The sequence below is a fragment of the Micrasema longulum genome, unplaced genomic scaffold, assembly GCF_059751315.1.
Source record: "Micrasema longulum isolate JH-2025_06_02 unplaced genomic scaffold, ASM5975131v1 h1tg000306l, whole genome shotgun sequence".
NCBI classification, from domain to species: domain Eukaryota; kingdom Metazoa; phylum Arthropoda; class Insecta; order Trichoptera; family Brachycentridae; genus Micrasema; species Micrasema longulum.
Genome location: NW_028277510.1, coordinates 81583 through 95162, shown reverse-complemented (window position 1 = coordinate 95162; position 13580 = coordinate 81583). Strand labels below are relative to the sequence as shown.

At 31.8% G+C, this 13580-nt stretch overlaps 1 protein-coding gene across 1 annotated transcript; it reads right to left on the bottom strand.

Annotated features, from left to right (window-relative positions):
• Positions 1-3837: 3837 nt before the first annotated feature.
• On the bottom strand, positions 3838-12766 carry LOC148282656 (serine protease ea-like). The gene is made up of 7 exons (XM_088224716.1): positions 12617-12766; positions 10873-11033; positions 9645-9813; positions 7787-7892; positions 7165-7352; positions 5709-5813; positions 3838-4237 (listed from the first exon to the last, which is right to left on the bottom strand). The coding sequence occupies exons 1-7, from the start codon at positions 12696-12698 to the stop codon at positions 3933-3935; spliced, it is 1116 nt and encodes a 371-aa protein (XP_088080842.1). The 5' UTR covers positions 12699-12766; the 3' UTR covers positions 3838-3932.
• Positions 12767-13580: the final 814 nt, after the last annotated feature.

Below are 13580 nucleotides of genomic sequence, written 5' to 3'. Positions count from 1 at the left end.
AAACCTATTGAGCATTGTTACTCTTTTTAATATTCTTTTTTCACACGGTGTTGTGTGGAACGTATCCCTCATGTAAAAAGAGGTTCCTGAGGTGTATTTGGCAAAATGGACAAAATGGTTTTCCTGAAAAAAGTAAGATAAAACAACACGTTTTGCCCATTTTTACGAAAACGCTACAATTATTCACATTGATTAAAAACTTATGCGCAGCTGACCCTAAGACACAGAAGCCTGCGGAAAATTCTGTATTTTGTATGATGTATTTTTTCGGCAGTATAATTGGCATAATATTTTTTAAGCAAAAAGATTTCATAATCTCGTGAGTCAAAAAAAAAGAATCGTTAGTTTATGGTAAAGAAAACAACTGTTTTATTTATGCACTCTTTTTTTATTTTTTTATTCTCGTAACATAACTGACTTCGATGTTTTGACTTGCAAGATTGTCAAAATCTTTCACATTAAATCACTATTTGCTTTTGCAGATACGTGCGTATTTTGGTTAGGTGACATCTCAACAGAAAGAGTTTTCATTTATCATTTCGCAAGAAATGTTCCAAAAATATTTACTATCACTAAATTCACCATTCAACTTTTGCTTATGACATTGAGGATTTTGTTCATTTTTCTTTTCTTTATTGTTTTAGCTAAAGCTAAAGTCCATACAATTATTTACGATATTTGGGATATTTGCAATAAAAACTTGTTATATTTTTTATTTAGTAATGTCTACGCTATTCTATACGTGATTTTCTATCTAACCTAACTTTTGTAAAAAGCAGGAGACAAATAATCAGAACAAAACTTTCGAACTGTGACTACAGTATGAATCACCATATTTGATCAATAAAAACATGATTTCATCAAGTAGTGAACAATTGTTTAATATATTATTGTTTAATCTCTAAAAAACCTTATTAAATAAAACAATTTTTATTCCGCTTAAATTTTTTCCATTATTGTATTTAATTCTTAATCAGATTGCATAAACAATTTTCACATCTCAATGTTTATCGGCTGTCGCTATATGCATCTATCATTTTAGAATAGTCCAGCAGTGCAATTCTCAGCGCTCCCAGGGGTAGAGAAAGCATTACTAGCACGTAATTAATGTGTAAAAATCGCGCTAGCACCGTGTTCTCTACCCCTGCGAGAGAGCGTTCGGAATACCAGCCCTGAAATCAATACATATAGGTAATTACTAAGTTTACTCATTGGTGCTAAAATTTGGAAGTGGCTCGAGTTTCATCTGTTTTTGTATGCGACTAAGGATAATTCTAATATTATGTATATATTTTAAGCGAGAAAGTTATTTATAATTTAATAGAGGCATCTAACATCAAACACATTTCTCTTTAGAATAATTCAGTTTTTCAAAACTGCTAGACATTATGTAGTTATAAACAATACTACTTATATATTATTGTTTTCGTGTTTTGAGGTCTAGAAAAATCTATTTGAAAGGTGGACGAATTATTCTACATTCACATGAAATACATTCATTGCACATATTTAACATTTTATGGTCAAAAACCTCCTGCAAAGCTGTCTTATGTAAGTTAGAAAATATTTGCAACAGTTGGGAATGGGAAAAATCACACTTAAGTTGTCAATTTAAATGTTTATTTAAAAAATATAAATTTGAAGTATGTGTCAGTTTTATGACAAGTTTTGTATTCACCCTGCCGCGGAGTTTTATATGGAGAAATCCCAAAATAGAATAACACTTTTGAATAATTAATTTGAAGATATATTTCCACTCCCTTTATGGCTGCATATATTATTATTTTAATTTTTCTAATTAGAGGGATATTTTTTTACCTTTTGCAAAGAACCTTCGTATTCCTGATCTACCCTTTACTTAATAATTCTCAAAAATGTCGATTCGGTGAATATTTTAGCTTTATGTATATGAATACAGTTTATTTTTTAAATAATATTTTTATAGCTATTTCATATGTATACCGCTTATTGTAATATGTACCTACGTTCACTACATATCCGATATCAAATCATTTGCTGGATTAAGTGCAGTTATGTCTCTTCTCTGAGTTGGAAAGTTGTAATTTAAATTATTTCTTATTTTATTAGTTAGTATTTTAGTGAAAAGGATGCTTCGGTCACCACTAAATTGTATTTAAATATTTCAACGTGAAATATTTATTAGTCACTATTGAATGAATTTTAATGTAAAATTGATTTGATGTTATAAATATGTAGATTATATTAATAAGAATTAATAATAAACTTTGTTTTACTGGAATATTATTGTTTTATTTGCTGTTCGGCATTGGGCGACAGAAGACATGACCAATTCAAGAGCATATTCACATTATGTCTGAAGTATCCATTTATGATGGAGAATATTCTCGTGTTTGCAGAGGAGAAAGGGTGAAACTGTGAAAAACGGAACTGATTTATCATTTTATTCCTAATTACAATCCAATTTATGAAATAAGTACATAATTGCGGGGTGCGGCAGCTAACTTTGCTGGTATTTAGCGCCAAGCCTTGAGAGGGGGTTGTAGAAGAGTGAAATTGGTTTCATTAAAAAAGGGGGTTATGAAGTTTTGTTTGCCACCTCATCAGTACTGTCGTCATAATAAAGAAAGACGTTTCTACAAAAAACGGAGAAAATAAATATTTTGTAACTTAGAAATTGAAAAATTCGCTGTGTGAAAAATACTACAAAAATTAAGTATATTGTCATGCGACAGTATGTATTATGGTTTGCCCTAAAGGAATATATATATTAATTTTAATAAATCTTACATTATATATTTAAAAATTAACATTTTCTTTTTAGTAAAAAAAATACAAGAAAATATGACTGCAATGAAAAGACGTTTCTGGCTAGAAACACGCTTTTTATTTAGTAATTAAGTAAATGTCTTTCTTTCTTAGTGTTAATATGCCAATAGATTCTACTCGACTAAATAAAATAGACGTTACTGGCCGTTTACTGCCTTTCAAACTAGTAACGCCGACCTAATAATCAGTTAACTTTGAAGTTACCAGTAGATCCCTGGTAGACCCATCTTAAATTTAATTGAATTGGTAGGTACATTAATTTCAGATGTTTTTAAAAACGGAATAGAAGAAAAAAAAGTCAATTACCTATCTTTTACAAAACCAAGTATTTAATCAGTCTTTTATAATTATATAAGTCAGAACAACCTTTTATATTTAGTAATCTTCAAGACTTATTGCAGGTAGGTCTCATTTATTAGTGAAAATAATAGGGTTGTGGTTATTTTAGTAGATGCATATGTTTTTTCTGATTCCGAATGTGTATTAAACTCATTTAAAAAAAAAATGTTAGATGAGTCCTTTTTTCTTATGATGGCAGAGTAACCGCCATGCAGTGGACCGGTGAGCAGCGCGCGTTTGCCGTCGAACCCGTAGGTCGGGTTTTCAATAATATCGTGTGGAGAAAGCTCTTGCACTACAGCCATTTTATAGGGATGAAATTTAAGGTCAGAGTGAAGAATATGTCACACAGAGAGGTCGGAAATCCCCAAAGCAGCTGCAAGTTTGCTTGCCGAACGCCTGGGAGAATGAAAAAATGACTGCCTCACTTCATCAATATTTTCGGGTGTTCTGGCAGTTCGCTGACGTACTCGTGGGCTTGGTAGTACATTGAAACTTTTCCTAAATCTGTCCACCCATGAAAAAATTGATTGCCAACCGGGAACCCGACCTCCAGGTCAATTATTATTTATTTTTTTTAAATCATAAAACTATTAGTGGTTAAAAAATTTAATGACTTATTCCATTTCCTCTTTATTGATTTACTAACTACAGCAACAAAATAGAATGATTAAAGAAAACGCAATAACATTCAAAGTTTTTGAAAAAATAAATTTATTTCAAAATATTTTGGCTGACATACAAGCAGGTGATAAAAAGATTTAATACTTAAAAAAATATTTTTACTAATCCCTGATGTTTCTTGATATCCAATCTGCATACTTGGACACATCTGTGTACACTCCGGGCCAGTTCTTCTGTCCGCAGGGATCAGGCCCAAAGCTGACTATGCCAAGGACGTACCAGTTGTTGTCTTCCAAGACCAGCAGTGGTCCTCCCGAATCTCCCCTGCAGGCGTCCTTACCCTCCCTTCCCCCAGCACACAGCTGCGTGGTGGCGAGGTTCACTCCTCCCCTCTTGTACAGCTTAGCGCACTTAGACCCGTCTATCACAGGTACATTCACTTTGAGTTTTACATCAGAATCTGTTGCTGTAAAAAAAAACTTAAATAAATCACATACACATTCAATGATTTGAGTTTATGAACGAAATGAAAGAACCAATGAGTGACGGTTATAAAAAAAACATGACAGACTTCTGTGCCCTAGAACCTTACTTCAAATTTCATACTTCCTATAATTCCATATCTTCTTCCCAAAAATGTTTTCCCTCTCAGTTGCAACAATTTAGATAAAAAAATTGCTTGAACTTCTTTAAATTTCAATGTACATATGTATATCAAAATAGTAATAACTTGTGTATCAAATGTAACTAAAATATATCATATTTAAAAAAAATAGAATAAACACAATTTATCTTCTTATCAATAGTACTTATTACTCGGTGCTATTGACCCTTTTATTTTTGTAGCAATAATAGCCATGTATATGTTCGGCATACTAAATGGTATAATCGATGTTCCATCATTACTGGTACAAGTAAAATTCAATATTCCGACTCGTAGATTGAGAAACAATGAAGTACTGTTCATCGATCAGCATAGAACAAACTATGGCCTAAATTCTCCAATGACCCGCCTTTGTCGTATTGTTAACTCAAGACAAGATCTGGACTTTTTTGGTTTAAGTTTACAACGATTTAAACGAGCACTAAATAAATAGTCCAGATCTTGTCTCGATGTCCCTTATGTTTGTCAATGCTTCTTTTCTTTTTTTAAATGTTTTAAACTGTTCTTTTATTGTAATATTTAAACCTTATAAATGGACAATGTCCGTTAATAAATAAATAAATAGCAATAACGAGGCTATTACTTGTAATAATATTATGTTTTATTCAACTCTGAGCTTATGAATGTCACTGGAACAAGACAAACAGGATATATAATTATTTTTAGTTGAATTTATTTTTGTCAACTAACCTACTATCATGTTTGTATATTTGATATAATAATAATAATGGTTTATTAACAAACGTAATATTATCTACTACTTTATTAATGCGTGTGTAGTTGTTTGATTTCTTGATTGAAATTTTAGTTAGGTTACCAAAATTTGTGAACCTTTCCAAGCCTAAGCGTGAAAAAAATATATTGACTGTGCATGGGAATTAGAGTAAAATTCTTCTATACTGCAACTTAAACCAACCAATGATAGGTCAGAAGCCCTATAAAGCAGAACCCTTAAGAGTGTTTTAGACTCAATGGCTACTCTTAGGAAAAATTCCTAAAATCAAATAGAGATAAATCTACTTTTTGGTTTGGTGGTAGTTACACTTTCCTGTCATGTTTCAGTCCTGGAAGGGATTTTCATTTTTAAAATGCTACCCTGCTCTTTATTCCTGGACTGGCAACTGAAGCGTTAAACAAATCATCTTACCTTCTTAGTTACAAAAGTAATCCGGATACGCTGCAATTTTAGTTCCAATGCAGTGCCTTATGGACCACTTGGTGCGGATAGGGAAATGATGATAATGAATTGTAAAGTAATAATAATAAATCTTACTACTTTCTGTCTGTCCCCATCCAACCACTGTAGCATTTAATCTTGTGAAAACCTTGTTGGCAACAGATTCTTTAATCAGCGGGAGGCAAACTGGATTGATGAATTCTAAAAAAAAATATGTTTTGCATATTTAAGCGGTAACATTTTAGAAAATTCAAACAATCTATTAGTTTTATGCATGCATCATAGGGAGCTTCAAATCGAGCCATGCTCGCCAAAACATTGTAACCGATAAAAATAATATTTTACAGGAGACCACTTCTTCTCCTCAATTAACAAGGAGAATCAAACTCTGTTTCGACTGTTTATTTTATTGATATTGATTTAATACATGTTCTAAACAAAACTTGCTTTTCAAATGATGTAAATAAATATTTAAGAAGAAAAATTATATAAATGTTTTTGCTATCATGGCTCAATGTCTAGCAGTGATTCTATATATTAGAAAATAATATCCTTGTTTAATACAATGCCAATAGTACAATTATTGTGAGTCACGAGTAAAATGCGTCTAGCTTGAATAGATTATCAAAAGTATTGTATATATTATATACAGTAGAATTGCATTTATCCCAACTCAATTTAGATATGATTATAAATGAATGCTTCCAGATTACCATAATTTAAATGAATGATTCAATCAGATTGCCAAATATCAGAAAGTAAAAAAAGAAGATGTTACCGAGTTTCTTTGTCATAGCAATCAACTATGCTGGACATTTTAAGTAAGTTTTTAATGTGATTCCAAATCGCTGTATTTTTTCAAAAGAGAGTAAATTTTGTGTTTTCTTTCAAAATATTGCCTGAATTTGAATAGTTTACAATAATCTGGATTTTCTGCACATCCTGATAACGCCTGGAACTTATTAATCCAGATATCTAGAGTTTGACTGTAATCAATTCCAACAAAAGTAATTCAATGAGTAGTAAAAGAGAAAAAAGAAACTATAATTTATCTTCCTTTATTGCAATAAGTTATTGTTTGTTACTTGCCAAAGATGCCATTGCAGTAGGTACAGAAATATACAAAGCCTCCTTTAATGGGACATGCCAGATTTTTTTAATTATTTCGATTTATTTATTTAAATATACAATACAGCACAACTGCCCATAATGATGTACATATGAGTGTAGGTATTTACAAAAATATGTGAAAAAAAGTGCACAACAATATATAGTCCATTAAAACTAATATAAACACAAACAACTAAATCACTAATACATATACATTGTTAGAGAGGAAGAGTCTTAAACTGGTAATCCCAGCATGGAAAAGATCCACCTCTCTCGGTAGGCTGTTCAACAGACCAATCATCCTCCCCACAGGCATCATCAATGGTAAATTGGTCCTGCATTCAGGAAGAACAAATGGTCTGCATTGCCTAGTTCATTAGTAGTTGATCAGTGCATGTAATTACATGCGCTCCAAAATGTTGGGATTAGAAACTGAACAAACCAGAGTATACGACAGGACGCGATAATCTTATAAGAGCAATGTCGTGCAGCTGGTCAGTTGAACTGGGAACATATCCATCATGCACTAACACACTCTCAACTGGAATATTTTCCGGGTCAGTTGAGCATTCTCCCTCCAGACAATCGGGATTGGTAGTAATTTTCCATTCTCCGAGCCGTACGCCTGTTCTGTAATATTATTTTGACACATTGAGACCTAGATTTAGACTTCTTTTTCATTTTTGTTAGGATCACCGATTAGAGCAAAATTAGTCTTACTGGCATTGGTCTTAAGCTTCAGAATGTGAAGTATTTCAATAAAAAAAACATTAAAACAAATATTAATGTCGACCTTAATGAACCAGAGACCTCATGAATGGGAGTAAAATGTGATAACCACCACACCCACCCACGAGGTGGACAAATTAATAATATTTTTAATTCAAATTAGGGTACATTGTTATTTATTATAATTATATTACATTTTTTTTTTATTTTGGTAATAAACTTTGAATATTATAACCCTTAAGGCATCACTTAACCTGCATTAATTATATTGCAACGTAATATTTCTAATTGATGTATAATGAATAAACAATATGTAGCGAGGAATCATAACTTACAATTTATTATTTGGAGTAATACCGGATCCCCTAATGCAATGGGCTGCTGTTAAGACATATCGAGAAGATATCAAAGCACCTCCACATTTAAAGCTTTTGACATTTCCTAAAAAAATACATTTTGGAAAATTATGCATTGCAAAAAACCTAGTTTAGATTAAAAAAAATTCAAATCCTGATGATTATTTTTTTACCCACAATCCACAATTAATAGTTAATAAATAATATTACAATCCCAGTAAACCAAAACTGTCGGTATAAATTAGGTCCCAAGTAATAAAGTTTGCAGAAGGCATTTTTCAGCATTTTCCATATTATGATATTTTCTTTTAACAGCAGGGACCCCATTTCATATGTAACATTATGAGTAGGTACCAAAACTAACATTTTTTTTATTTTATTAATAACAAATTAAAATACAATATTACAACTAAATACAATTTTTTACAATAATCAAATACATATATTTACATTAACGTTTCCCATTACGTAAAAGAAATAAACAATTCTTGTTAAGAACAAAGACATAAATTGAATTTTAAAATTAAATTGAAACTGGCCATAATAAATGCTGAAAAATATTGTTGGTCATTTGGCCATGTTTGATACTGAGAGCCTCAAGTAGCGGTAGAATCAATATGATGATGAAGATGTACCTAAACAGAGATGAGTTAAATATCGGCACATCAGAAAGGAAGTTTATTCAACTTCCCTTTCTTCGTAAAATTTCTACAAATTATAATCATCCATTATATATTTTAAAATAATTATTATTATGTATCATGGGTGGCCAATGAGACGACCGTAGCTGACCAGTTGACTGCGTATTTATTCCTAGTCGCTCACTTTTTTTTTTTTTGTGGAAATTTACTTTGTGAAAAAAAATAGCCATGTTTGGAGATGTGCAGCGTATTTGACAGCTTTTTTTGGATCCACTTTCCTCTGTGAATCTACATTTTCTACAATGAAAGTAGTCTAAACAAAACATAGCCTGCATTGACAGATAATCATTCGGCAGCATGTTTACAAATGTAAATAAGTAGCTATTAACCAAATTGTGATAAGCCTCTGAAAATATGCAATGTCATGTTTCCAGCATACATAAATAATAATGATACATAAATAGTTAATATTTACAAATTTTAAAGCTTATAATAAGCATATTGCGTGTGTTAATAAAACTCAAATAAAATAATGTATTTTTTAGTATACTATTTTTAAGTTTGTGCGAAGTCATCATTAATAACATTTAAGAGAATAACTTGATGTTGATTTGGTATTGGTATTATCTATGTTTATTTTCAACTTAAACTTATTTTGATTGAAATGATTATTTTCAGTGTTAGTAGACCACTGTCAAAAGTTTCAAAAACAGGTCGCCAGTAGTGGTCAAAACTTTGGCCACCCATGTTATATACAGTAGCAGCATTAAGCTGATGCGTGTACCTCTAATGTACTGTATTACGTAAAATATACATTTTAAAATATTATAAATTTATGTTTTCGTCCAGGCAGTTTTTGTTTACCAACCGAGGATAGGATAGGGTTCTCGGGAAGGTTGTTCCATTGCTTCATAACTCAGTTTGTTGAGAAGATGTATGAATGTAGGGGAAACGAGGTCTGAATGCAGAGACAGTGATATGGCGTTCTATCCTCTGTGCTTCCACTGTTCTAGCGCACTCAAACCAAGCTCCTATGTTTTATTCCGTAAAGAAACTACTACCTTAGTTGCTTTTCTTTAGACTTTCTCCAACATACATATATCCTAAATATGTCAGTAATCTCTATTGACTTTTGGCCCTTACACATATGTATAATATCTTCCCCGTGAAGGCATAGGAAAAGAAATGACACTTACCCTTTGTGTACTCTAGAAGTGCCATCCACGTAAATTCATTCAAGTCAGTTGCTGTCCCACCACTGATCTTAGGTTCCAAATACTCCCCACATATTCTTGTTTGGGGAATGAGTGGACTAGGAGTGCTGGGAATAGTCTGGATGGGCGAATTTTTTTTAGGGCAACATACCTGGAATTGAACATACAAAATAAAATAATATAATCTCTCAGTGGAAATAATGACATAAACAATGGTGTAAAGCATACATTCATTTAATATACTTTACTAAATTTTGTTGTATGTATTCCAGTACTACCTGATGTTTATGGTTACGCCACATTTACTCTATGTGTACACACATATATAAATAGCACATATACTAGGGTGAGGCGTTCAAATTTATTTGCTACCTACTGGGTCCTGGTTAAAATGTTGCAATGCCTACCATGGGTACCGATATTGTTCCAGCCCCATAATAACAACTGAACTGATCGTGTGTGCATGTGCTTTGATATTCTCACCGCAATCGCGAATAAGTTATTTTTGCAATCAATAACTCATTAAATCCACTATCGTATTAGGGTGGTACTAGGAATTTATTTTGAGCAAAAATAGCTTCTTTTTCTTCTTGTAGATCTATTCTACTCAGACTACTTAGTCTCCCGTGAAGTAAAAACAGCAACAATTTAAAACTAACAGCTCTTAGTCCATATAGAAAATTTACTAGAGTAAAACATTTTTGTAAAAAAAAACAGGTTAGCTGTATTGCAGTATCACCGATGATGGTATTTCGTTGTAATTTGCAAATATTAAACTTGTTTTCGGCCAATATTATCATGTTTTGCCATAAGTTTTTTTGTAAAGAAAAAAAAAGTAAACTTTGAATGCATTTGAGGCTAAAGCGGGCTCATTGCATTTTGAAAATTTTTGAGATATTAGTGTAATTTTTCTCTCCTGAATGAGTTAAATAAAACAGAATATTCAAAAGTAATATATTATCATATAAATTGTAGGAAATAAATATGGTGTCGTGACATACATTTATGTACAATAGATCATTTTAATTTTGGTTTACAGCTTTAAATATTTAAAAAATAATTATGTTTATGTGACGTTGTACTATTTATATTTATAATGAATTAATTAAAAAATACCGAAACCTTCAACAGAAAAAATATATAGTGTAAATGAACCATTTTTTCTCAACATCAAAACAAAAGTATATTTTGTTTTTAAGTGGTTTATTACCTTAGGTTTCCTATTTTCTTCCCCACATTTAGATTGCCTAAGGAACGTTGTATCCGCTGGTGAAAGGGGTTTTTTCTGGAGTATATTCAAGAGCTCAGGACACAATGAAATCACAACACAATTTCCCTGCTCATTGTTAGGATTTGTACAAGTCTGACTTTCTGTTCAAAACAAAAATAAATATTATATTGTATTAACAGAAAACGTTGTGGTAGAACATGTTATTTATCTATAAAATTATTGAATGCTTTATTTATTATTTTTAATGAACACTTTACTCATCAATCTGACCTTAACATTATTGTTCCTATTCAGTTTGCTAGGCAGATAATAAATGCTTTTGATATGCAAAGTAAACTGTTTATTGTTGTGACATTTACTTAGTGATCAAAAAAAGTTTGGCTCATGGTCTAGTTGTCAGCGCGTTTCTCTACTTTGCAAGAGGTTATAGGTTGACATGAAATATGTTTTTATTATTTTATAGTCCTATTAGAAGCGTACGACTATTCGAAGTGTATGCAGTGCCTTATGCACCAATAGGTGCAAAGAGAATGATGATTGTGATTAACAATGAATGTAAACAACGAAATTCTTCAAATCTTAATTTAAAAGATTTAATAAAAAATAAATAAATACATAAACTGAAATGGGGTTCGAACTGTGAGTCACATCTTGCTGGAGGGTGTGATTCTATAAAATGCTGCAAACGCCCAGTTTCATTCCATCGGCAACACTACTGACTAGTCCAACTCGTTAGCATTCACGTCGCGAACCCTGGGCAATCGGATCACACTCATAACAGTCTGATCACAGCAGATAACGAGAGGATAAATGGCGAGTTTCTGGCGCCTTCAAACCAGAACCAACTAGCTTAGGGAAGGTAACCCCGACAGAATAATTCACCAGAGAAGGAAATCGAACACCACTCTGGTCATCTTTTCCTAGGAATTACTATGGCGAGTACAGCCAATAAGCAGTTGTCCTAGCAGCGGAAGTAGCGCAGGACCCAGATGCTTTCGCTATAGTGATCACCAATATCAGGAGGACCTGACAAGGCACGGCAAGAAGAAGAAGAAGAAACTAAAATATTTTCTATCCAGAGAATGGCATCAATTGGGGATATGACATTATGTATACCTATGTGATGTTTTTTTTATTTATTGTGAATTTGAAAAGCGAGGGTATATTATATCTTATTATTAACAATAATAAGATCACCATACTATCCAAAAATAAATGACTAATTATTAGTTATTAGTAATTAAACTGATAGTGGTTTGGCCGGATACCGGATATTCAACAAGCCCCTAAGCCGGATAGCCGAATATCCACCGGATACTGAATTTCTCTCATAGTTTAAAACAAAATAAAATAAAAAAGGACAAAAATATTTTGAATGATCACTTATTGTCTTATTGATCAATGAGGACAATGAGTTGCATATCAATATGGCTTATTAACAGGGATGGAGAATACCTTAAATAAGGAAATTTGGAAGTCTAGGCATTTACAGGGCTGTCATTAGCTGGTTTAAGTGGCCACTTTACACACTGTGTAACATTTACCATTTTGCCTATGTTTGAACATCCATATTTCTTCAATTCTTCCATTTGTTCTCTTCTCTTTACAACAATAAAGGTTTCAGATTTTTAACTTTAACTTCACTCAAATCAACAAAGTTCTACTTATATTAAAGTATACTCAAATGATTATTTTTAAAAGGTGATAATAAAAAAGAACTTACGTGATTCAACTAATACAAATCCTAGAAGAATGAAGGCCAATTGGAGCCCACTCCCTGAACCACGCACACTGTTCAGCAGCATGTCTACAGCAGAACTGAAGACGGAAATAGTTTGTTATCGTTACCTTCAGTAGAATGTAAAGAACATAAAAATATTCATTTGAGTCCTCACAATATAACATACAGTCATATTCAGTTATAAAGTTTAATGATGAATTTTTTTTTTTTTTAATTATTAATTTTAGTTAAATTTTTTAATTAAAGCACATGATATATTTTTATATCCAAATCTTTGATTTAATTCAGTAGGGTAGTTATAAAGATTTTTTGTTGATATTTCAACAGAGATGGAGAGCCTTTTCAAAAAGGTAGTTTAAGAATTTACAGGGCTTATAATAACTGTCTTTAGTCTATTTGTATTGTATTATCAGTGCTATATTTTAAAGTTTTGTGTTTTTTAATTACTCCACCCGTAACGTCATGAGTTTTAGTCGGAGAATTATGCTGATTAGTGAGTTGGCTTCCCAGAAACCGGAAATCTATCACAACACTCTAGAGTTGATTGATTCTTAAGAACTTGTCACGTAGTTTAAAATCATTTTGATGGATTTTTTTGAACATTTTAGAGAAACTTTACCGTACAATTAAATGCTCAACTTTTTTTTCCACGTGTAATTTCCAATAGTACTGAATTTCTTTATTATGTTGACAATTTATTTAAAATACATTAAAAGCTTTTTCACAGTTGAAATTATAATTTTATTAGCATAATAAGAAAGAACATTATTTCCCTAGCAGTGGGTATCGAAAAAGGAGAGACATTTATTTGACCGCTTCTTCTGGATGATTGATTTAGGTCTATTTATCTACGATAGATGTCTTGTAGCACAGGTTGTTTAATGTACCTTGACGGAGAGCCAACATATCAATGTTTATGCTGTGGAAAGGATGTTGACATTTCATT

Excerpts from the sequence above, each read along its gene's own strand:
- LOC148282656 (XM_088224716.1), bottom strand. The coding sequence starts at position 12,698 with ATGCTGCTGAACAGTGTGCGTGGTTCAGGGAGTGGGCTCCAATTGGCC. Across the intron at positions 9,814-10,872 it reads AAGAAAATAGGAAACCTAAG|GTATGTTGCCCTAAAAAAAA; the intron begins GTAATAAACCAC and ends GTTCAATTCCAG. Across the intron at positions 7,893-9,644 it reads ACTTCTAGAGTACACAAAGG|GAAATGTCAAAAGCTTTAAA; the intron begins GTAAGTGTCATT and ends GTATTTTTTTAG.